Here is a 27,405-nt window from a genome sequence, read left to right as displayed (position 1 = left end):
TTCTAATAGTTTCCTATTTGTGGATTTTGGTTAAATGCCTTTACACATGGTAGATACATTATGAACTTCGATATTCATGACACTAAAGATGTAAATGGGGATGATTTTATCTTGTTCCAGTATGTTCTGCCTGACGAGGACTGGGTAGATATGTTGACAGAAGACCAGAGACGAGCATGTGTGACAGAAAGGACATTGTTTGTTGTTTCTCAACATGTCGGTGGGGGTTGGGAGGTGTTGGGCATGGAACTGGGGCTACCCTATGTGTGTGTAGACAGGTGCGCGACATCTAGATCCTCACTTCAGATGCAGACGCTGGCTATGTTAAATACCTGGAGGCAACTGAAGGGCAGACATGCCACAATGGAAACACTGATCACAGCTCTGCAGAGGAGTATTCCAGTATGTACTGTGGACATGTTCGCAATCATTGAAGACATCGGTGATAAGTGATGTGATCCCATATGTTACTTACTAGCTGGAAGCTCAATGTATGCCATACCTAGGAGTATATAATGTGAACTGATTACTAAAAGTGATCCGTGAAATGTGAGCGTGAACTTCAATTATAGTATATATGTCACTGGAACATGCTACAGGGTCGAAATCACAGTGGAAGTGACATGTTAAAAGTTTGACGAATCCTTGTGTGCACGATGTTAGCATCAGGTGTCCTGTTCGAGGTGTGGACGTTAAACCAGCTATTTGGATTTCCAAATCACATTTGAGGTATTCTGGAAAACATCAGGATCTTCGATGTCCTTGAGATACTAATTCATGTCTGGTGATATTCTCAGAGCGTGTGAGAGAGTGACAAACATTCCATACAAGAAGGTACAAGTAGAAAAGGAAACGTTTTTACAGACTGTCAATGTGAGGGAGTTGGATGCTTTACAAATTATGAATTATGTTCACGAAGGACTGTCGAGGCAGTGTGTGAGAATACATACTGTTTTTAGAAGCAGTTTACTGTGATTGCCATCATGACCACTTCAACATAAGATGACAAAACATGAGTTAGCAGATCGGGGTTAGATCGGGGTTGTTTAACTACATGCCTGGGGTCTGCTAAAAACGAATTTTGCTGGGGTCTCGTCCGTCCAAGTAACATTTCCTGTTTACAAAGGGGGGTAATTCTCACCATCACTTCCGTTATATTTCACGGATTATTTGTGGCTAATAATTGTGTACATCCATGGGTTTGTTACTGACAAAGATTATTATTAAGGAGAACCTAGAATTTGAAACCACGATCACTGGGCTCTGGGATTAAGATGATGTGTGTAAGCAATGTGTCTGAGTTGACAGAACGGTATTTCATTTAAACATATTTTATCGTTGAAATCAAATGGATTAGGCACAACTCACACACTTACGAGGCTTTCTCCTAGACAGAACGGTAAGTAATAGAGGTGTCCACAAGGTAAAAATAATACCAATAATGCAAAGCACTGTTTGTATTCTGACAGCCCGTGGACGAGTAGTATGTTTCTACTCAACATTAAATGTCAATCAATTTTATTTAGTCAAGGGTGAGACTGAATTTCATTATTACTTTCCTACAATTTTAAAATGTTATAAATATTTGCTGTAAATAGTTTCGGAGGGCTGTACCCAATATATTTTGTCGTTAAATATAATCATTAAATATGTTTTAAATGAACATATCCTGAATTTCAAATAAATATGTATAGTAATACCACTGAAAATTTGTCTGAGCTCTATTAGAATCAGTTGTTTTTATTTATCACATGCTTATCTCTGACAAGTGTTCAGTATCAGCTGTGTTAGATAGCATCACCACACCGGATTCATGAGTGAGTAAGATACTGGTTGTAGATTTACATCTGTGAAACCTACGAACAGGAGGGCGATGTTGATACGACCAACGATCATAATCCTAAGCCGAGGGTTATATATACAACCAACGGATCCACAACTCCGCACAAGTCTTTGAGAGAATATAATAGCAATCAATTCATGTATACGAGGACATTAAAACCTCCACAACGATCACTAAGTTCATGAATTTCTTTAAAAAACAATCTGGATTTATGTGTCAGAAAAATGAGAAAAAAACGGAAAAAAGTAAAATATCTTTAATTCCACTATTACTTAAACTACACACATTGTTAAATACCCACAAGCCCATATTATTAATAAAGCATAATTAAACAAATGGCATTGTTCTTTTTCTTTTCTTCGAACGGCTATGAGTATATAATCATGAAATTATCAACTTTGTTCAGAAGTGGTTGACAACACTAAGGGGTGTGACAAGTTTCATTGTAACCCATCACCTTCTATCTACAGACCTGTTATAACAAAATCATAACGTGTAGATACAGTATTGCAGCGTATTGATGTAGTCAGAAATGTATAGTGGTGATCAGTGAGTGCTGCCATGCATAACACGGAGCCTGTACATAACACGGATCAGAACGTCACAATATTTCGTCACCAATTGGTGTTTAACCAGTAATATGTATGTACAGACTCATTTTATAATGCGAATGACATTATTCCACTATCGCTTAAACTATATAAAATGTCAAATGTTAAATACCCACAACTCCATATTATTGATAAAGCATAATGCAACAAATGGCAGTGTTCCTTTTTAGTTTTTATAAGTATATAATCATGTACGTATCACGGATCAACACTGTTCAGAAGTGAATCTCAACACCAATAACACTAATAAGTGTGATATGCTTTGTACATCAACGCCTTCTATCTACAGACGTGTTATAACAAAATCGCATAGTGTACATACACTATTGCAGCGTATTGATGTGTTCGTCATTGTAAAGTGAAGATGTCCAAGTACTAAAAAGCATTACACGGATTATCACACAACACGGATCAGGGGGTCTCCTCATTAGATCTATATTTGGCAAGTGTGAAGCCAATGATATGCATATACAGACAAGTTTTATAATGCGAATGCCAGTCAGGCTTTCATCTCCGAGAGGGTGACATGCACTTACATACCGAGTGGACAACTACGTTATGTCAGTAAACAGTCCAGAAAATCTCTGGAGTAGAGCATGTAGATTATGTGGATGTTGTTTTTACAGAAGGTATCAGGTAAAGTGATCTGTACAAAGTTATCCATTTTCTTTACTTATGATTCTGGGTCGGCGGGGTATTCAAGTGGTTTAAGTGATCGCTCACCACACCGATGATGTTCGATTCCTTCTATGTGTGCGACATTCTTGCTGTCCCGCTGTCATTAATTGTTTGTTTGTTGCTTAAAGTCTGGCACGTTCCATCTATATGACATAGGCGTGTAAATAATAGTGTCTAAGACAAACAAAACAGTGGGTGATATCACGACAACGTCAAAGTCCCCGAGCCTGACCACTGGATCCAATTTAGTCACCATAGAGTATTGGGGGCGTATTGGTGATAAAGCAGGAATATTGCTACTAAACCATACTGAGTCACTGCATGCAATACATTATTTTCACCTTTTCCCCATAGAGATTGAAAAAGTATCTTTACTTAAACATATATACATTTTCTAATAGTTTCCTATTTGTGGATTTTGCTTGAATGCCTTTACACATCGTAGATACATTACTGAACACCGGTATACATGACACTGAAGATGTAAATGGGGATGATTTTATCTTGTTCCAGTATGTTCTGCCTGACGAGGACTGGGTAGATATGTTGACAGAAGACCAGAGACGAGCATGTGTGACAGAAAGGACATTGTTTGTGGTGTCTCAACATGTCGGTGGGGGTTGGGAGGTGTTGGGCATGGAACTGGGGCTACCCTATGTGTGTGTAGACAGGTGCGCGACATCTAGATCCTCACTTCAGATGCAGACGCTGGCCATGTTGAATACCTGGAGGCAACTGAAGGGCAGACATGCCACAATGGAAACACTGATCACAGCTCTGCAGAGGAGTATCCCAGTATGTACTGTGGACATGTTCGCAATCATTAGAGACATCGGTGATAAGTGATGTGATCCCACATGTTACTAACTAGCTGGAAGCTCAAGGTAATGCCACACCTAGGTGTATATAGTGTGTACTGATTACTAAAAGTGATCCGTGAAATGTGAGCGTTAACTTACAATTATAGTATATATGTCACTGGAACATGCAACAGGGTCGAAATCACAGTGGACGTGACAGGTTAAAATACCGACATTAACGAATCCTTGTGTGCACGATGTTAGCATCAGGTGTCCTGTTCGAGGTGTGGACATTAAATCAGCTATTTGGATTTCCAAATCACATTAGAAGTGATCTGGAAACATCAGGATCTTCGAAGTCCTTGAGATACTAATTCATGTCTGATGACACTTCAGAGCGTGTGAGAGAGTGACAAACATTCCATCCAAGAAGGTACAATTAGAAAAGGAAACGTGTTTACAGACTGTCAATGTGAGGGAGTTGGATGATCTACAAATTACGAATAATGTTCACGAAGGACTGTCGAGGCAGCGTGTGAGAATACACACTGTTGTGAGAAACAGTTTACTGTGATTGCCATCATGACCACTTGAACATAAGATGACAAAACATGAGTTAGCAGATCGGTTACATCGGGGTTGTTTAACTACATGCCTGGGGTCCGCTAGAAACAAATTGTGAGTGAATCTCGTCCGTCTAAGTTACATTTCCTGTTTACAAAGGGGGGTAATTCTCACCAACACTTCCGTTATATTTCACGGATTATTTGTGGCTAATAATTGTGTACATCCATGTTTTTCTTACTGACAAAGATAATTATTAGGGAGAACTTCGAATTTGAAACCACGATCACTGGGCTCTGGGATTAAGATGATGTGTGTAAGCAATGTGTCTGAGTTGACAGAACGGTATTTGATTTAAACATATTTTATTGCTGAAATCAAATGGATTAGGCACAAGTGACACACTTACGAGGCTTTCTCCTAGACAGAACGGTAAGTAATAGGGTTGTCCACAAGGTAAAAATAATACCAATAATGCAAAGCACTGTTTGTATTCTGACAGCCCGTGGACGAGTAGTATGTTTCTACCCAACATTAAACGTCAATCAATTTTATTTAGTTAAGGGTGAGACTGTATTATATTATTACGTTCCTACATTTTTAAAATGTTGTAAATGTTTGCTGTAAATAGTTTCGGAGGGCTGTACCCAATATATTTTGTCGTTAAATATAATCATTAAATATGTTTTAAATAAACATATCCTGAATTTCAAATAGATATGTATAGTAATACCATTGAAAATTTGTCTGAGCTCTATTAGAATCAGTTGTTTTTATTTATCACATGCTTATCTCTGACAAGTGTTCAGTATCAGCTGTGTTAGATAGCATCACCACACCGGATTCATGAGTGAGTAAGATACTGGTTGAAGATTTACATCTGTGAAACCTACGAACAGGAGGACGATGTTGATACGACCAACGATCATAATCCTAAGCCGAGGGTTATATATACAACCAACGGATCCACAACTCCGCACAAGTCTTTGAGAGAATAAAATAGCAATCAATTCATGTATACGAGGACATTAAAACCTCCACAACGATGACTAAGTTCATGAACTTCTTTCAAAAACAATCTGGATATATGTATCAGAAAAATGAGAAAAAACGGAAAAAAGTAAAATATCTTTAATTCCACTATTGTTTTAAACTACTTATTGTTAAATACCCACAAGCCCATATTATTAATAAAGCATAATTAAACAAATGGCATTGTTCTTTTTCTTTTCTTCGAACGGCTATGAGTATATATTCATGAAATTATCAACGTTGTTCATAAGTGAATATCAACACTTAGGGATGTGACAAGTTTCATTGTATCCCATCACCTTCTATCTACAGAACTGTTATAACAAAATCATAACGTGTAGATACAGTATTGCAGCGTATTGATGTAGTCAGAAATGTATAGTGGTGATCAGTGAGTGCTGCCATGCATAACACGGAGCCAGCACATAACACGGATCCATCACATAACACGGATCAGAACGTCACAATATTTCGCCACCCATTGGTGTTTAACCAGTAATATGTATGAACAGACTCATTTTATAATGCGAATGACATTATTCCACTATCGTTTAAACTATATAAATTGTCAAATGTTAAATACCCACAACTCCATATTATTGATAAAGCATAATGCAACAAATGGCAGTGTTCCTTTTTAGTTTTTATAAGTATATAATCATGTACGTATCACGGATCAACACTGTTCAGAAGTGAATCCCAACGCTAATAACACTCATAAGTGTGAGATGCTTTGTACATCAACGCCTTCTATCTACAGACGTGTTATAACAAAATCGCATAGTGTACATACACTATTGCAGCGTATTGATGTGTACGTCATTGTAAAGTGAAGATGTCCAAGTACTAAAAAGCATAACACGGATTATCCCACAACACGGATGAGGCGGTCTCCTCATTAGACCTATATTTGGCAAGTGTCAAGCCGATGATATTCATATACAGACAAGTTTTATAATGCGAATGCCAGTTGGGCTTTCATCTCCGAGAGGGTGACATACACTTACATACCGAGTGGACATCTACGTTATGTCAGTAAACAGTCCAGAAAATCTCTGGAGAAGAGCATGTAGATTATGTGGATGTTGTTTTTACAGAAGATATCAGGTATAGTGATCTGTACAAAGTTATCCATTTTCTTTACTTATGATTCTGGGTAGGCGGGGTCACCAAGTGGTTTAAGTGATCGCTCAACACACCGATGATGTTCGATTCCTTCTGTGTGCGACATTCTTGCTGTCCCGCTGTCATAAATTGTTTGTTTGTTGCTTAAAGTCTGGCACGTTCCATCTATATGACATAGGCGTGTAAATAATAGTGTCTAAGACAAACAAAACAGTGGTTAATATCATGAGCAACGTCAATGTCCCCGAGCCTGACCACTGGATCCAATTTAGTCACCATAGAGTATTGGGGGCGTATTGGTGATAAAGCTGGAATAGTGCTACTAAACCATACTCACTCGCTCGCTCACTCACTCACTCACTCACTCACTCACTCACTCACTCAACCACCTGCTCAATGCTTGCCATCTATTATTTTCACCGTTTTCCTTGAGAAGGAAAAGGTATATTTATTCATACATACATATATTCTCTAACAGTTTCCTATTTGTGGATTTAGGTTAAGTACCTTTACGCATGGTAGATACATTATGAACACCGGCATTCGTGACATTGAAGATGTAAATGGGGATGATTTTATCTTGTTCCAGTATGTTCTGCCGGACGAGGACTGGGTAGATATGTTGACAGAAGACCAGAGACGAGCATGTGTGACAGAAAGGACATTGTTTGTGGTGTCTCAACATGTCGGTGGGGGTTGGGAGGTGTTGGGCATGGAACTGGGGCTACCCTATGTGTGTGTAGACAGGTGCGCGACATCTAGATCCTCACTTCAGATGCAGACGCTGGCCATGTTGAATACCTGGAGGCAACTGAAGGGCAGACATGCCACAATGGAAACACTGATCACAGCTCTGCAGAGGAGTATCCCAGTATGTACTGTGGACATGTTCGCAATCAGTAGAGACATCGGTGATAAGTGATGTGATCCCACATGTTACTCACTAGCTGGAAGCTCAAGGTAATGCCACACCTAGGTGTTTATAATGTGTTCTGATTACTAAAAGTGATCCGTGAAATGTGAGCGTGAACTTCAATTATAGTATATATGTCACTGGAACATGCAACAGGGTCGAAATCACAGTGGACGTGACATGTTAAAATACCGACATTAACGAATCCTAGTGTGCACGATGTTAGCATCAGGTGTCCTGTTCGAGGTGTGGACATTAAACCAGCTATTTGGATTTCCAAATCACATTAGAAGTCATCTGGGAACATCAGGATCTTCGAAGTCCTTCAGATACTAATTCATGGCTGATGACACTTCAGTGCGTGTGAGAGAGTGACAAACATTCCATCCAAGAGGGTACAAGTAGAAAAGGAAACGTTTTTACAGACTGTCAATGTGAGGGAGTTGGATGATCTATAAATTACGAATTATGTTCACGAAGGACTGTCGAGGCAGTTTGTGAGAATACATACTGTTTTTAGAAGCAGTTTACTGTGATTGCCATCATGACCACTTCAACATAAGATGACAAAACATGAGTTAGCAGATCGGGGTTAGATCGGGGTTTTTTAACTACATGCCTTGGGTCCGCTAAAAACGAATTTTGCTGGGGAAAATTTGTCTGAGCTCTATTAGAATCAGTTGTTTATCACATGCTTATCTCTGACAAGTGTTCAGTATCAGCTGTGTTAGATAGCATCACCACACCGGATTCATGAGTGAGTAAGATACTGGTTGTAGATTTAAATTTGGGAAACCTACGAACAGGAGGGCGATGTTGATACGACCAACGATCATAATCCTAAGCCGAGGGTTATATATACAACCAACGGATCCACAACGCCGCACAAGTCTTTGAGAGAATATAATAGCAATCAATTCATGTATACGAGGACATTAAAACCTCCGCAACCGATCACTAAGTTCATGAATTTCTTTAAAAAACAATCTGGATATATGTGTCAGAAAAATGAGAAAAAACGGAAAAAGTAAAATATCTTTAATTCCACTATTACTTAAACTACACACATTGTTAAATACCCACAAGCCCATATTATTAATAAAGCATAATTAAACAAATGGCATTGTTCTTTTTCGTTTCTTCGAACGGCTATGAGTATATAATCATGAAATTATCAACTTTGTTCAGAAGTGGTTGACAACACTAAGGGGTGTGACAAGTTTCATTGTAACCCATCACCTTCTATCTACAGACCTGTTATAACAAGTCATAACGTGTAGATACAGTATTGCAGCGTATTGATGTAGTCAGAATTGTATAGTGGTGATCAGTGAGTGCTGCTATGCATAACACGGAGCCTGCACATACCACGGATCAGAACGTCACAATATTTCGTCACCAATTGGTGTTTAACCAGTAATATGTATGTACAGACTTATTTTATAATGCGAATGACATTATTCCACTATCGCTTAAACTATGTAAATTGTCAAAAGTTAAATACCCACAGCTCCATCTTATTGATAAAGCATAATGCAACAAATGGCAGTGTTCCTTTTTAGTTTTTATAAGTATATAATCATGTACGTATCACGGATCAACACTGTTCAGAAGTGTATTTCAACGCTAATTACACTAATAAGTGTGAGATGCTTTGTACATCAACGCCTTCTATCTACAGACGTGTTATAACAAAATCGTATTGTGTACATACACTATTGCAGCGTATTGATGTGTTCGTCATTGTAAAGTGAAGATGTCCAAGTACTAAAAAGCATTACACGGATTATCACACAACACGGATGAGGCGGTCTCCTCATTAGACCTATATTTGGCACGTGTCAAGCCAATGATATGCATATACAGACAAGTTTTATAATGCGAATGCCAGTTGGGCTTTCATCTCCGAGAGGGTGACATACACTTACATACCGAGTGGACATCTACGTTATGTCAGTAAACAGTCCAGCAAATCTCTGGAGAAGAGCATGTAGATTATGTGGATGTTGTTTTTACAGAAGATATCAGGTATAGTGATCTGTACAAAGTTATCCATTTTCTTTACTTATGATTCTGGGTAGGCGGGGTCACCAAGTGGTTTAAGTGATCGCTCACCACACCGAAGATGTTCGATTCCTTCTATGTGTGCGACATTCTTGCTGTCCCGCTGTCATAAATTGTTTGTTTGTTGCTTTATGTCTGGCACGTTCCATCTATATGACATAGGCGTGTAAATAATAGTGTCTAAGGCAAACAAAACAGTGGTTGATATCATGAGCAACGTCAATGTCCCCGAGCCTGACCACTGGATCCAATTTAGTCACCATAGAGTATTGGGGACGTATTGGTGATAAAGCAGGAATATTGCTACTAAACCATACTGAGTCACTGCATGCCATACATTATTTTCACCTTTTCCCTACAGAGATTGAAAAAGTATCTTTACTTAAACATATATACATTTTCTAATAGTTTCCTATTTGTGGATTTTGCTTGAATGCCTTTACACATCGTAGATACATTACTGAACACCGGTATTCATGACACTGAAGATGTAAATGGGGATGATTTTATCTTGTTTCCAGTATGTTCTGCCGGACTAGGACTGGGTAGATATGTTGACAGAAGACCAGAGACGAGCATGTGTGACAGAAAGGACATTGTTTGTGGTGTCTCAACATGTCGGTGGGGGTTGGGAGGTGTTGGGCATGGAACTGGGGCTACCCTATGTGTGTGTAGACAGGTGCGCGACATCTAGATCCTCACTTCAGATGCAGACGCTGGCCATGTTGAATACCTGGAGGCAACTGACGGGCAGACATGCCACAATGGAAACACTGATCACAGCTCTGCAGAGGAGTATCCCAGTATGTACTGTGGACATGTTCGCAATCATTAGAGACATCGGTGATAAGTGATGTGATCCCACATGTTACTAACTAGCTGGAAGCTCAAGGTATGACATACCTAGGTGTATATAGTGTGTACTGTTCACTAAAAGTGATCCGTGAAATGTGAGCGTTCACTTCAATGCATTAAAGTATATCTGTCACTGGAACATGCAACAGGGTCGAAATCACAAAAGTGACATGTTCAAATACCGAGTTTGACGAATCCTTGTGTGCACGATGTTAGCATCAGGTGTCCTGTTTGAGGTGTGGACGTTGAACCGGCTATTTGGATTTCCAAATCACATTAGAAGTCATCTGGGAACCTCAGGATCTTCGAAGTCCTTCAGATACTAATTCATGTCTGATGACACTTCAGAGCGTGTGAGAGAGTGACAAACATTCCATCCAAGAAGGTACAAGTAGAAAAGGAAACGTTTTTACAGACTGTCAATGTGAAGGAGTTGGATGCTTTAAAATTACAAATCATGTTCACGAAGGACTGTCGAGGCAGCGTGTGAGAATACATACTGTTTTTAGAAGCAGTTTACTGTGATTGCCATCATGACCACTTCAACATAAGATGACAAAACATGAGTTAGCAGATCGGGGTTAGATCGGGGTTGTTTAACTACATGCCTTGGGTCCGCTAAAAACGAATTTTGCTGGGGTCTCGTCCGTCCAAGTAACATTTCCTGTTTACAAAGGGGGGTAATTCTCACCAACACTTCCGTTATATTTCACGGATTATTTGTGGCTAATAATCGTGTACATCCATGGGTTTGTTACTGACAAGGATTATTGTTAGGGCGAACCTAGAATTTGAAACCACGATCACTGGGCTCTGGGATTAAGATGATGTGTGTAAGCAATGTGTCTGAGTTGACAGAACGGTATTTCACTTAAACATATTTTTTATTGCTGAAATCAAATGGATTAGGCACAACTCACACACTTACGAGGCTTTCTCCTAGACAGAACGGTAAGTAATAGGGGTGTCCACAAGGTAAAAATAATACCAATAATGCAAAGCACTGTTTGTATTCTGACAGCCCGTGGACGAGTAGTATGTTTCTACCCAACATTAAACGTCAATCAATTTTATTTAGTCAAGGGTGAGACTGTATTATATTATTACTTTCCTACATTTTTAAAATGTTATAAATGTTTGCTGTAAATAGTTTCGGAGGGCTGTACCCAATATATTTTGTCGTTAAATATAATCATTAAATATGTTTTAAATGAACATATCCTGAATTTCAAATAAATATGTATAGTAATACCACTGAAAATTTGTCTGAGCTCTATTAGAATCAGTTGTTTTTATTTATCACATGCTTATCTCTGACAAGTGTTCAGTATCAGTTGTGTTAGATAGCATCACCACACCGGATTCATGAGTGAGTAAGATACTGGTTGTAGATTTACATCTGTGAAACCTACGAACAGGAGGACGATGTTGATACGACCAACGATCACAATCCTAAGCCGAGGGTTATATATACAACCAACGGATCCACAACGCCGCACAAGTCTTTGAGAGAATATAATAGCAATCAATTCATGTATACGAGGACATTAAAACCTCCACAACAATCACTAAGTTCATGAATTTCTTTAAAAAACAATCTGGATTTATGTGTCAGAAAAATGAGAAAAAACGGAAAAAGTAAAATATCTTTAATTCCACTATTACTTAAACTACACACATTGTTAAATACCCACAAGCCCATATTATTAATAAAGCATAATTAAACAAATGGCATTGTTCTTTTTCTTTTCTTCGAACGGCTATGAGTATATAATCATGAAATTATCAACTTTGTTCAGAAGTGGTTGACAACACTAAGGGGTGTGACAAGTTTCATTGTATCCCATCACCTTCTATCTACAGACCTGTTATAACAAAATCATAACGTGTAGATACAGTATTGCAGCGTATTGATGTAGTCAGAATTGTATAGTGGTGATCAGTGAGTGCTGCCATGCATAACACGGAGCCTGTACATACCACGGATCAGAACGTCACAATATTTCGTCACCAATTGGTGTTTAACCAATAACATGTATGTACAGACTCATTTTATAATGCGAATGACATTATTCCACTATCGCTTAAACTATATAAATTGTCAAATGTTAAATACCCACAACTCCATATTATTGATAAAGCATAATGCAACAAATGGCAGTGTTCCTTTTTAGTTTTTATAAGTATATAATCATGTACGTATCACGGATCAACACTGTTCAGAAGTGAATCCCAACGCTAATAACACGAATAAGAGTGAGATGCTTTGTACATCAACGCCTTCTATCTACAGACGTGTTACATCAAAATCGTATTGTGTACATACACTATTGCAGCGTATTGATGTGTTCGTCATTGTAAAGTGAAGATGTCCAAGTACTAAAAAGCATAACACAGATTATCACACAACACGGATCAGGGGGTCTCCTCATTAGACCTATATTTGGCACGTGTCAAACCAATGATATGCATCTACAGACAAGTTTTATAATGCGAATGCCAGTTGGGCTTTCATCTCCGAGAGGGTGACATACACTTACATACCGAGTGGACATCTACGTTATGTCAGTAAACAGTCCAGCAAATCTCTGGAGAAGAGCATGTAGATTATGTGGATGTTGTTTTTACAGAAGATATCAGGTATAGTGATCTGTACAAAGTTATCCATTTTCTTTACTTATGATTCTGGGTAGGCGGGGTCACCAAGTGGTTTAAGTGATCGCTCACCACACCGAAGATGTTCGATTCCTTCTATGTGTGCGACATTCTTGCTGTCCCGCTGTCATAAATTGTTTGTTTGTTGTTTTATGTCTGGCACGTTCCATCTATATGACATAGGCGTGTAAATAATAGTGTCTAAGACAAACAAAACAGTGGTTGATATCACGACAACGTCAAAGTCCCCGAGCCTGACCACTGGATCCAATTTAGTCACCATAGAGTATTGGGGACGTATTGGTGATAAAGCTGGAATATTGCTACTAAACCATACTGAGTCACTGCATGCCATACATTATTTTCACCTTTTCCCTACAGAGATTGAAAAAGTATCTTTACTTAAACATATATACATTTTCTAATAGTTTCCTATTTGTGGATTTTGCTTGAATGCCTTTACACATCGTAGATACATTATGAACACCGGTATTCATGACACTGAAGATGTAAATGGGGATGATTTTATCTTGTTTCCAGTATGTTCTGCCGGACGAGGACTGGGTAGATATGTTGACAGAAGACCAGAGACGAGCGTGTGTTACAGAAAGGACATTGTTTGTTGTGTCTCAACATGTCGGTGGGGGTTGGGAGGTGTTGGGCATGGAACTGGGGCTACCCTATGTGTGTGTAGACAGGTGCGCGACATCTAGATCCTCACTTCAGATGCAGACGCTGGCCATGTTGAATACATGGAGGCAACTGAAGGGCAGACATGCCACAATGGAAACACTGATCACAGCTCTGCAGAGGAGTATCCCAGTATGTACTGTGGACATGTTCGCAATCAGTAGAGACATCGGTGATAAGTGATGTGATCCCACATGTTACTAACTAGCTGGAAGCTCAAGGTATGACATACCTAGGTGTATATAATGTGAACTGATTACTAAAAGTGATCCGTGAAATGTGAGCGTTATCTTCAATTATAGTATATATGTCACTGGAACATGCAACAGGGTCGAAATCACAGTGGAAGTGACATGTTAAAATACCGAGTTTGACGAATCCTTGTGTGCACGATGTTAGCATCAGATGTCCTGTTCGAGGTGTGGACGTTGAACCAGCTATTTGAAATTCCAAATCACATTTGAGGTATTCTGGAAAACATCAGGATCTTCGATGTCCTTGAGATACTAATTCATGTCTGGTGATATTCTCAGAGCGTGCCAGAGGGTGACAAACGTTCCATCCAAGAAAGTACAAGTAGAAAAGGAAACGTTTTTACAGACTGTCAATGTGAGGGAGTTGGATGCTCTACAAATCACGAATTATGTTCACGAAGGACTGTCGAGGAAGTGTGTGAGAATACATACTGTTGTGAGAAGCAGTTTGCTTTTATTGCCATCATGACCACTTGAACAAAAGAGAGGAAAAAGATGAGTTCGCAGATCGGGGTTAAATCAGGGTTGTTTAACTACATGCCTGGGGTAAGCTAGAAATGAACTGTTGTCGGAGTCTCACTCGTCTATGTTCCATTTCCTGTTTACAAAGGGAGCTAACACTTGCCAGCACTTCCGGTATATTCGATGGATTATTCGGGGCTGACAGGTTTGTATATAATCATAGACACAATGTCCGTACGATATTTCATTTTCCTTAAAAGTGTTGACAGAATAACGAAATCCAAGTGTAAATTGATCATACAAGAAACACTTATGGGGCTTACAGAATGCCATTGTTAAACATTTACGTTTGAGTGTGCTGTTCACATGGGACATTCACTTGAAGTCGACAGTTTATTCTTAAGCATATCTATTACATGACAGTCATTCCAACAACATACTTCCCGGATCGCCATGAAACACAACCCTTCGCGTATTGTACATTTAGTAGTGAGTGATTGGTTTAATGCAGCTTTGTGCAGTATTTCTATTACATCACGGCATGTGAGCTTAAAGGGGGGTGAAAGCCCTAAGTGATGCAAATCTTAGACTGTGAACACTATGGGGGAACCAACGAGTATGGATATGATGCTGACAAGGATCATTATCAGGACTAATTTGGAATTCAAACCCAACATCATTGGACACTCTCCTACCCAGAGTTCCATGCGACCAGCATAGCACCTCTGCCACAGGCCAGCGCCATGCGACGATTCGTCACATCTTACACAGTCCATTCAAGATATTGCACATGTTTTTCATCTGTTTCATTTTTGACAAGTCTACATATCTATACAATCATATATCATAGAATGGTTAACTTTCATTGAGAAAATATCCTAAATCGTGTAAAACTATTTCCATTTGCGTAGTTATCCTATGTTTACATTGGTTTTAACACGTGCTGTCGTCGAAGCCCTACGGAGAGCCAGCGATACCGTCACTTTGATGTGTAAATATGTCTTGTCATGCAACTCACTGTCGCAGTTGTAGTAGTATATTTACATAATAATGCAAAACAATATGTAGAGCACTCCCAAATCCCAAATATCTTTTCTGATTTCTGAAAAAGTGCGTTTGTTTACAAACAAGAGAAACGTCCGGGCACGTGATATGCAAATTAGCCTGTGGCAGTACTTTGTGCTAAGTCACCACTGCGCCGGAGCGTGATCATTGGATTCTGACACGCCTGGCCTGGCCATTTGGATGAGGATGCTGTGTGGAAGCAATGTGTCTGATGTTAGTGAGTGAGTATGGTTTTACGCCGCTTTTAGCAGTATTCCAGCAATATCACGGCGGGGGACACCAGAAATGGGCTTCACACATTGTGCCCATGCCGGGAATCGAACCATGGTTTGGCGTGACGAGCGAACGCTTTAACCACTTGGCTACCCGACCGTCCCTCTGATGTGAGAGAACGATGATGTATAGAGCTGTCCACAAGATAGTTAATATTACCAATAGTGTAAAGATTTATCACTGTTTTTACTATGATAACCCGTGGTCGAGAAAGATGTTTCTTCATAAAACGCCAATGAATTTTACTCAGTTAAGCGTTAGACTGCATTTCTTTATTACATTCTAGCATTTTGAAAATGTTGTAAATATTTGTTGTAAATATTTTGGGAGGGCTGGACTCAATATATTTAGTCATTAATGTATAATCATTTAATATGTTTAAATGAACCATGTCCAGAATTTCAAATAAATATGTATTAGTAAAAACGATAAAAAAATGTCCACGCTCTATTAGCATAAACTGTTGTTATTTAACACTGACAGGTGTTCAGCATCCTTTGTCTTACGGAATGTGGCAGCTGACATAATTTCATTGAAGCAATAACCACAAGCAACTTGTTATTTTCTTTACAGCAAGAGATAAACCAACTGCTGTGTAGAATTTACAATCTCTCTAAACACATAACAAACAAGCAGTACGTTAGTTTATTTAATTGTGAATCTGACTTTCAACTGCGAGTTTGTTGTGCCAGCAGCTCGACAGAGGATGAACCGTAATATAAATAGCGTGTGTCTGATCTGTTGTATCTATTTGTATTTCCTTCATGAACCGATAATTCTCTGACATATGCATACTTTGAACTAAGCCGGAAAAGATGAGAGGCTGAATATGGACAATATGTCATGTTTGTTGAACCAGCTTCACACAGTGATGCCGTATATAGGCGGCCATGTGGATCACCTGTAAACAATGACATGGTAAACATGGGCTGGTAGAGAAAAGTACAATACTGACTCTACAAATATATGCTTGAGAGAGAGAGAGAAGGGTGAGTAAAAGAGAGGTCAAATAATAATACGTCCACGCAAGAGAATAACCCGACTCGATTATAGGTCGTGACAGATAAGGTAATTTCGGGGTTGGGCATGACAGGGTATTGAGTACATCCTATTTAAACAGAATATGTGTGTGGGAGTGGGGTTTGAATTATATTATTCGTGAGTTTATAATTACACTTAGCATTTTCGATAAAATCGTATATGTTAATACAGGGTTTTTGGCGGCCGTTCTTTTAAGCAGTATTTGATATGCTCACAGCGAAAAGGAACTTAATGCTTCCGATCTTGGCTGCGGTTGTCGATCTGGAATTCCCCACTCTATTTTTAGCCTCCGAGTCGCATAACAAACCGACAAAGGGTTTTGTCATTGACATTGTCATTATCATGTGTATCTGTGTGAAAATGACAAGGGAAACATCTTTATTTATATATTACATTTCTCCAGGGCACATAGGCTCCATTGAAACGTTTGTAAATCAGCGAGCCTGACCTTCCGTTCATGTTAGCCGCTTCTAAAATTACGACAAGCGTCTCCCGGATCCTCGAACGTAGTCTGACTGTAAACATATTTTATTGACGTTAAAAGGTCAAATGGATCAGGCGAAGGTTGTCCAACTTACAACGCCTTTTCCACAAAGATTTATACAACACATTAGTAGGTTACACTGAAATATCTTGTCACCTAAGGGAAAAGCTTTTACAGAGTTAAATCCATTGTTTGCTTTCTCACTTAAGCGTATGACTTCCCCTTACTTTTAGTAGATTATAATAAAGGAAGTTTTGCCAGGCACCAATCAGTACATGGCTAGTTATATTTACCCGCACAAATGTACTAAACGGGAAGCTGTTTTTGTCGACATATATTCCACATAATTATTAATAATGAAATACCCCTGAAATGTCGTCATAAAGAAACGAGAAAATTTCATCCACAAAACCTATAATACGTATTTTTTCTAAATTGATAGGCGCTTGTAATTGTATGAATGAGTTGTATTTAGGATATAATACAAACATTGGGTAGCTTAATGGGGAATAAAACAAAATATCTACACTCTATGTCAGAAACTCTAAGTGAATCTTTATACTGGTTAATCCAACGGTCACTAAGTGCAGGGGAGCGTCAAGTCATCCATCCCACATACCGACAACAGGATAAATCGGCGGGGGTGTAAACTTTTTTGACGGGGGGGGGGGGAATTATTAATTTCTTATTCGAGTCAAGTTTCACAAGGAAAAATGTTTTCTATAAAAAAATTCCGGGGGGTGGGGGGGGCGGTGGCAACTGATGACACGTGTACCTGAATGGAGTTTGACGTGTGTCCCAATGTGTTTGAATTGAAAACACTTAAAGTATGTACTCCATTGAACCAAGATAATACGTACCGGAACGCATGCAGTCCCCGCACCCTCATAGATTGTCTGATATATTTACAAGTAAGTTCTATATATGGACACTGTGAACATATATAATAGTATATGTCATTAGGGTTTCTTTTTCCACTACGTTCTGTCCCGATCCACTGACGGTATTCTGCAGGTGTACCAGGTAAGACAAGCAACTTCGTGTGCGTTAATCCCGAGCAAGGGAGGTAATTCTGCTAACCTTAACATTGTTGTCAAATGGAACCATTTCATCGTGTATGCTATTCTTCTCCAGTCTGCAATAGATGTTCTTTTTAAATTCGATTTATTATTGTTTAATAACGACTATGATTATTGCATCTCAAGAGCCCAATTGTATCGATGTCAACTTCTTGACTGTTGATAAGCACACGTTTCTGATAGTGTTCTTCTAACTCTGCCATCGGGGGAAACAAATCATAAACATATTAATCATAATCATACTGAATATGTTCATATCTCTATTACGCTGAATCAACAACCTGATCAACACATATCAGTGTGCAATTCCAGTTACTTTCTCGGCTTGATCGTACCCAAATTGTGTCGATCGATGCTCATGATGTCAATAACTGGAATGTCTGGTCCCGACTCGATTATTTACAGCCCGCTGTCATATAGCTGGAATATTGCTGAGTGAGGCGTTAAACAACAAACAAACAAAACGAAAAGCATTATATATAATTATATAGCACTGTAAATATAATAGCATTATATATATACATATATATATATATATAGAGAGAGAGAGAGGGGGGGGGGGGGGAGAGAGAGAGAGAGAGCATTGTAAATATAATAGCATTGTAGATATATATATGAGCGCCAGAAGGTTGTACATTCACAATACCATCTCTACCCATTTTCTGCTTGAGGAAGACAGGTATATTTCGGACAATATTATCATATTAATATATTATTTTTGTATTGAGTATATTACTTCATCGAATGAAGAGGAATGAACATGCCCCGTAACGTTGTGATACTATCCACAGTTCACAAGAGGGGCGGTCGGGTAGCCTTGTGGTTAAAGCGAGTTGATGCATGTAATCCTATCCCAGTTGCGTGAATCAATGCTCATGATGTCAATCACTGGATTGTCTGGTCCCGACTCGATTATTTATATGACTCGGTCATATAGCTGGAATATTGCTGAGTGCGGCGTTAAACAACAAACAAACAAACTAACATCTTAAAGAATGCAGTTGTTTATAATCATAATTATACAATTACAGGTTTACCACAATCTGTTCTGTTCCTGGTTTCAGTTTCCACGAAAGCCACCTGTTCAGTACCTCATGATCATAAAAAAGTCAGCGCATAATTCGACTCAGATCTCTGGGTAAATTAGAATTATATCAATATATACATATACATGTATATATATTTATATCATAGTTTGTCAGCTTGAAGCTGGAGGAAATCCAAAAATGATGCGGTTGACCTCTGTATGTGCTTGTGCTTGTGCTTGTGTTTGTGCTTTTACTGGTCCAGACTAAGTAGGGGCGGTCGGGTAGCCCAGTGGTTAAAGCGTTCGCTCGTCACGCCGAAGACCCGGGTTCGATTCCCGACATGGGTATAATGTGTGAAGCCCATTTCTGGTGTCCCCCGCTGTGATGTTGCTGGAATATTGCTAAAAGCGGTGTAAAAACTCACTCACTCCAGACTAAGTTCAGGTGACAGCAGTCTAATTCCAACGATTAGACCACATGGTCTGAGCGATCTAACCTATTTAACCATGTCCAACATTTAATGCACTTAAAATGCTTTAAAACATTGTTTTGTTGAAGGTATTTTTAAAGATATTCAGGAACTCCAAGCTAAACTCTGAGAGCATTGTGGGAGTCGCCCCTGCTTGATGCACGTGAAATATGTTGCATAGCACGTGCACCTCGCACTTTGCCGACTCGGGTAATGAAGTATACACGGGGCAAGTATACCAAGTGTACCATTCATTTTGGACCAACTTGAGCGCATTACCAATCACATAAATATTGCTTGCCCATGTTGATGGACTTATTCTGAGCAAACAGCCCTGATCAAGATCAGTCTTTTATATCTGTTCGTTTCGTTGAACGATAATCACAAGTACGTACAAATACTATAATGCATAGAGTAACATACTGTATGAAAACGGCATAAAACACATATTTCGCAGTTCACAAACGGATAAACAATTAGTCCGGATGTAAGTAAATATTTAGTTGTAAATGTCATACACTTTCTCCCGTGGCAGAAGACTACATCCGTTAGCCTTATATTAGGTGCGGTTTTCACGGGTTCGAATACCCTGGCGACACGTTTTTCCTAAAATTGTTCTTTCATCAAGGTAAATGATAGGGGAAAAAAGAAGCTTCGTCATTGCCAAGTGGTGTTTAACTAATTCGGTTTGTTAATGCACGGTCAAAGACAGGGGGGCATGGTTTGATTGCGCGTTAATAGTGCCAGTCCAGTGATATACCATGCCGCAGTTCTATACGGACACCCTACTAAAACACAGTATTCTCACTCCGGTAACAACAAGTACCATCTTTTAACGCCTTTATATATGACGCGGCTCTCTGCAAGAGTCAAGTGTTGATTTGTTTGTTTGTTTGTTCGTTTGTTGTGCCGCCGCACTCAGCAATATTTCAGCTGTATGGCTGTGGTCTGTAAATAATCAAGTGTGGACCAAACAATCCAGTGATTGATATCATAAGCATCCATCTACACAATTGGAATACGATGACATGACCACCCGATCCCGTTAGTAGCCTCTTTCGACAGGCATAGTCGCCTTTTACGGCAAGCATGGGTTTCTGAAGACCTATTCTACCTTATGTATTGAAACAAGTTTCACAGTCGGAGGGAAACACGCGCCCAGTGAATGTTGGTATGGCTAGAAGTATCACGTTATGTACTTGTATTGTATGAATGAATCATCCAATGCTTAAATATGGATTAACACTTACATAAATTCATAAAAGTACATAACTGTATTCAATAATTTATGTCATGTAGTGAGAATATTTCAATTTATAAAGCTATTGGACCAGTGGTACAACAGTGAATGTTAGCCGGGCCCGGATCTCGCCTGTGCGACCTGACCACAACAGCAGCAGGAGGGGTCAGTGATGTCACGGACGGTGCCTCACACAGGGCAGAGACGTTCGACCACAGATGGACAGGGCGGAAGGACAAGGACACCCTTGCAAGGGCGGGGTTCATATACACAGGTAGGGTGTCTGCGGGCTTTATACAACACTAGAACACGAACACTCTCAGGAGCAGATTTATCCCTCGGGGAATACATTTTGATGTACCCTCCTTGTGGCCGTACACCCGAGCCCACACACCGGGCCTCACAAAACCAGAGAAATAAGTCTACGACGAACTTACCTTACCGCCACGTTTATTATTTACAACAATTTGAAAACCAAATTGTCACATGAGCTCCAAACGACAATTTGTTTGTGTTAAGGCTCTGTACATCACGTACAAAATTCATTACGCGACACCGTTTCGCTGTAAGGAGCCTAAAATGCAGCGATTGGCAATCAGCAAAATGTCTGTTGCCATGGCGGCGAGTTGTATTTTTACCAGTTGCACATAGCTGTAACTGGGTATATGGAACGTTTATCAAAACGACATTGAACAGTAAAATTCACGTGTATAATGTAGGACTGAATGGGGATCGGGTGTTCAGGCTCTTTAATTTGGCTGACTGTGTGTCATGGTATCCCGATGTCGCTGACCTGTTTTCAGTCACTGGTCCGCCTGGACCAGACTTGATTATTTACAGGCCGCCCTGATACAGCAGGGATAGTGCTGACTGCGGCGTTTAAGATCATTCACTCAGTCAGATCGATGCCGTGTGATTTGGGGACTCAAGCGGCTAATTAAAGCAATTTAGAAGCAGGCATTGAACGATCAGTGTTACATCAAATAGCATGTTATTATTACCCAAGAGGGTTGAATAATCTTGTGTAATAACCTACCGATATTTGCACGTGCATTTTAAGGATTCTCAATGCTGATCCGCCAATTGAAGCCTTAATACGCCACAGTGCTTCATTGTTGAGAAAATACGATATGACAACATCCATTGTTCATGACGTCATAAATTGATGACATCACGTTCTCTAATAATAAGACTGCGCTCAATGAAGCTTCTACGTTGGATTGATATTTCACTCTTAAAATGTCAGTGGGTAATATATAGAATAACCTACTCGAAACTCGGAATTACGGATCCCGGATTGCCTGTCCCCAGTGAATGAATGCTGTAAGTCACTATTCGCTCATTCATTCATTAAAACCATTCATTCACGGGGGACAGATATTCTCTAATTCGACGTAGATCATTGGGCATTCTCCGAGTCTCGCCGGATCCCTTCACAATCATATGCGCACCCGTGAAGACCCGAGTTAGAATTGGCCTTCAGCAACACATGATCGAGACCCGCGAAGACCCGAGTTAGAATTGGCCTTCAGCAACACATGATCGAGACCCGTGAAGACCCGAGTTAGAATTGGCCTTCAGCAACACATGATCGAGACTCGCGAAGACCCGGGTTAGAATTGGCCTTCAGCAACACATGATCGAGACCCGAGAAGACCCGGGTTAGAATTGGACTTCATTAATCCATGCATGTCCCCCGTGCCACGTAAAGATCCGGTTGGGTCATGCTCATCTAACGGGCGACTAAGTAACGGGATCGGGTGGGTATCCCAACTGCGTAGATCGATGCTGATAATGTCAATCACTGGATTGATTATTTACAGACCCTTGTCATATAGGTGGAATTTTGAGTCGGCGTTAGACAACAACAAACAAAGAAACAAACACAATCCCATGTACTTTACATATCAGCACATCAAAACATACACAGCTGTTTTCTATAATATCTAGTAGAACCGTAATAGGCGAGTTCTGTTGACAGAACATCTTCTGTTCACTCATTGGTGGTTCTGAACTCTACTTACGCAACAGTGCTGGAATATTACTGAGTGTGGCGTTAAACAACAACATCTGACGTAACGGTCTATTCTATTGTTTGTAGCCGGTGCGGGATCTATATGGTGTTGTTGCCAGTACACAGCCTGATTTGAAGAGTTGTGAGTCAAGCACATCCTCCCACGACCTCCCACTCAATGGACCGTATGGTGACCACAATACAAACACGTCAGCTCACCCCACGTGTTTATTGTGACAGATACACTTGACACTAACAACAAAACATGCGGCCGACATCGTGCGATACGTCATGTAGTGGTGACTTGTTATTTATACATAGGTAAGATAACACTGGTGTTCAATGTGTATTGATCTAGTAGGAAGTTACGCAAGGGCGGCATTAAAATGTCATAAGGGCCCGTATATATCATCTATATAGGCGTTGCCACACGTTGTTGATCGCGGGATTTTTATCATGCGATATATGTTTCAACACAGTTAGGATGATCCCCCGAGATAACCGAGACTGACTGCACTACATCACCGCATATATTACGTCAGTTTGAAATTGCACACCAACGTTTGACTCAGTTCATATGAACAGTGGCAATATCGTGTGGCAATATTGATATATGACTTATATATGCTAATATATCTTTCGATAGAGTGAATGACTTTTGTTTTACGCCGTTTTTTTATTAATATTCCAGCAATATCACGGCGGGGGACACCAGAAATGGGCTTCACACATTGTAACCATGTCGGGAATCGAACCCGGGTCTTCGGCGTGACGAGCGAACGCTTTAACCACTAGGCTATCCGACCGCCCCTTCTTTCGATAGAGATACTCCTAGTATACAGTGATACGCAAAACCAATTCCTTGTAATTTCCATATCTCAGTATCTATATTCTATAGAAGGCTGAGCAATATAGCTAATTACAACACTGTATCATGCGTGACACTGTATTGAAGGGCCGAGTGCAATGTGTGCCCGATGGTATTTGTTGGTATTTTCGGTGGGAACAAAAAAAAAAGAGGTCATCTCTCATCACTTTTGTCTTCTTGAAAACAAAATGAAGAAGTCCAGATTTCCTCCTCATCAAGTCGTCTAAGGCGCCGCAATTCGCTGTGCAGAGTTGCGCCCCTTTGGGCACACCAGAAACCTATGGTTATGGATTCGAGTCCCGGTTCGCCCCGAGCGTTTCTAGGTTTGTCAGCACCAAATTTACAGCCGTGCTCGTGTGTTCCACCAAAATGGCAAAAGACCTGCATCACTTCGGACTTTCCTCCCACATTAAGCTGACACAGTGACATAACTGAAATACTGAAATCATTCGCACCGCGATAAATGATTGAGCTAGCCACATATACTAATTCTAAGGGCGAAAGTAGCGAAAGATGTGAGTGAGTGTGTGAGAGAGTTGGGTTTAACGCCGCTTTGAACAGTTTTCCAGTTATATCACAACCTGTCAGCTTAATGTGGGAGGAAAGCCAGAAGTGATGCAGGTCTCAGACGTATACCACTTTGGTGAAACCCGCGAGCACGGGTATGGTGCTGACAAACCTAGAAACATAATCGGGGCGAACCGGAATTCGAACCCACAATCAAAGGTTTCTGGCTTGCACAAGAGACGCAACTCTGCCCCCGCGAAAGATGTAAGGATATTATTAGATGGTGCATTCAGTGGGGTGATGATAACCAATTATTGGATCGCAGTTTAATCAGTTTAAAGTTGAATAACGCTGCAATTAATATAAACCAGTTTCACAAAGCGGAAAACGCAGTACCAGGTTTGCGTTTTGAGATCTCCCCATCACATCTTCCAATTTCTTTTTGTCATCAACAGGTATCGGTGACAAGGTGGAGTGTGAACGCTGTGGTCTGAAGCTCCTCAACTGGACGGACACAGATGACGCCCTACACGAACACGCCACCAGGAGGACCCACTGCCCCTTTATCGTCTCCTTGTACCGTAAGCTGGGACAGACTCCGCCCCCAAAACATCCCCAGTACCAACATCTACAGGCACGTCTAGACTCCTTCGTTGATTGGCCGACAAGATATGTGCCCAAAACTCCCGAGGAGTTGGCAGCAGCTGGCTTCTTTTACATCGGGTCAGCTGACCGGGTCACGTGTTTCCAGTGTGGGATAACTCTGAGAGACTGGGAGGAAGAACATGATCCTGTGGCCGAACATCAGAGATACTCGGAACACTGTCAGTTCATCAACAAGACAGACCTGAACCAACTCGGAGTTGCTACGCGGATAAATTCCACGCCGACAAATGAACAAAGTAACCACCATGCTGGTAGCCGTAATGATTTGGTAGCCAGTAGCCCACTGGACCAAGGTCACATCAACCCAATGGTTACGTCTTGTCATACATTAGACGTGTGTTCCTCTACAACATCTAACCTTCTATCAGCAGCCTCTGAAAGTGTGATCGAAGCTCCCCCAAATGTTTCATGTTCAAAAGATTTACAGGCATCGCAGCCAGGACGAGAAGGTTCACTTGTCACGCCTACCTCTCAGCGATTGGTTGTCGAGAACAAACGTCTCCGTGAGAACAGCACGTGCAGGATGTGTCGGAACGAGGCTGTTGGTGTACTCTTCTTGCCGTGCGGTCATCTGGTCACGTGCTCTGGTTGTGCGCCATCGATAACAGATTGTATAATTTGTGGCAAAACCATACTTGGAACAGTCAAAACGTTTTTTTCATGACATGTTCAATCCCACTGAAATCAAATTTCCATAGATTGATAGAAATGTTTGTCACATTTTCTGTAGTAATCATGTAAGGTGGGGTGAATTTGGGTTTCACGTCGCGTGCAAGATTATTACACTTTCTATTCTCTTAAAGTTTGTTTATTTGTCAGCAATATTCTAGCTATATACATGTATATGACAGTGGTCTGTTTATAATTGAGTCTGGACCAGACAATGTGTGTGCGTGCGTGCGTGCGTGCGTGTGTGCGCGCGTGTTTGGCTGCTTGCTTTAGTCCCGACTAATGCCGATTTTATAGTCCTAGCCCACTGAGATACAATACCGTATTTTAACATGAATACCCCTCTCAGACACAGTTTACTGACTCCGGGTCAAACACCGAGCACCAGGCAGGGTAACAACAAGTTCCACCTTTTAACGTCTTTTGGTATGATGCGGCCGGGGACCGTACCCCAGACTTTCCGCTCTCCGGGCGGACGCCCTACCACTAGGCCACGGAGGCGGTCCGTGGTAATGTTTCAATCTGCTATGTATACCCATGGGTGCATGACGAAGTCGTTTTACACGTTATTCGAGTACACAAGTATACGCATTAAGGTCAATTAGATTCTGAGTGGCTTGTTGATTTCAAATTGATGCCTAGTTATTGCTATTGATATTATAATGCCAGAACCAAAATATAAGCATCTAATATAAATATGATACCAACGATGGAAATCCATTTTTGATTGAACAGTTCGTGTAAAAGACGATGTTGCATTCGGTTGGTTGGTTGGTTTGTTGTTTAACAAGTATAGTCGCCTTTTACGGACCTATTCTACCCCGCATCTTCCCTGGTCATGTGATTCGGAGGAATCGACAAAGAAAATAATTAATTTAAATAGTTAAAATATCCCCAATAGCTCGCCATCCCGCCTTTATATGGCAAAAACGTAACATTGATAGGTCGTTACAGTCATGCTCCTACATTGCACCCATATATGTACCGTCATTCTGACCAGCATTGATACGACACGCCATAAAATATCTATAAATAGATACAAGTAAACTCCGTGACCTCACCGGGTATAAGTGCACTTGTGTGCCGGCTTGGGCGGGAGTCTCTCCGCTTGTTTGTCACAGCAGCACCATATCCCCGCCCAAGGGTTGAGGCATTCGTTCCATCCTCTACACACCGTAAGTGTATATGTATCATTTATATGTATAATTTTCTTTTCCTTTAACTGATGGTGAATGTTATTGTGTACCATGTTTGACATTCGATTACTAGATCTAACCTTTTATGCACGGAAGAACTTCGGGTTATAATACTAATAGATCCGGGTCTTCAGCAACCCATGCTTGCTGTAAAAGGCGACTATGCTTGTCGCAAGAGGCGACTGACGAGATCGGGTGGTCAGGCTCGCTGACTTGGTTGATGCATGTCATGCTAATCCCACTTGCGTTGATCGATGCTC

The 27,405-nt window shown here is 40.4% G+C and overlaps 1 protein-coding gene across 4 annotated transcripts; it reads left to right on the top strand.

Annotated features, from left to right (window-relative positions):
- Window positions 1–14,711: 14,711 nt before the first annotated feature.
- On the top strand, window positions 14,712–26,656 carry LOC139467103 (putative inhibitor of apoptosis). 4 transcript variants are annotated; one of them, XM_071248824.1, is made up of 3 exons: window positions 14,712–14,751; window positions 21,308–21,499; window positions 25,070–26,656. In XM_071248824.1, the coding sequence occupies exons 2-3, from the start codon at window positions 21,334–21,336 to the stop codon at window positions 25,942–25,944; spliced, it is 1,041 nt and encodes a 346-aa protein (XP_071104925.1). In that variant the 5' UTR covers window positions 14,712–14,751; window positions 21,308–21,333; the 3' UTR covers window positions 25,945–26,656. The 4 variants fall into 4 exon arrangements, with proteins under 4 accessions (XP_071104925.1, XP_071104946.1, XP_071104933.1 ...); XM_071248845.1 differs by lacking the exon at window positions 14,712–14,751 and adding an exon at window positions 18,277–18,320; XM_071248832.1 differs by lacking the exon at window positions 14,712–14,751 and adding an exon at window positions 18,363–18,432.
- The last annotated feature ends 749 nt before the right edge of the window (window positions 26,657–27,405 follow it).

Source organism: Haliotis cracherodii, unplaced genomic scaffold (genome assembly GCF_022045235.1).
Source record: "Haliotis cracherodii isolate W230 unplaced genomic scaffold, xgHalCrac1.p SCAF_1, whole genome shotgun sequence".
NCBI lineage: Eukaryota > Metazoa > Mollusca > Gastropoda > Lepetellida > Haliotidae > Haliotis > Haliotis cracherodii.
This window is presented reverse-complemented; position numbering and strand designations above follow the sequence as displayed.

What these genes read in the sequence shown, in the direction of transcription:
- LOC139467103 (XM_071248824.1), top strand. Translation starts at nt 21,334, where the DNA reads ATGTTAGCCGGGCCCGGATCTCGCCTGTGCGACCTGACCACAACAGCA. An exon ending in GGCGGGGTTCATATACACAG is followed by an intron (nt 21,500 to 25,069) that starts GTAGGGTGTCTG and finishes TGTCATCAACAG; the next exon opens with GTATCGGTGACAAGGTGGAG.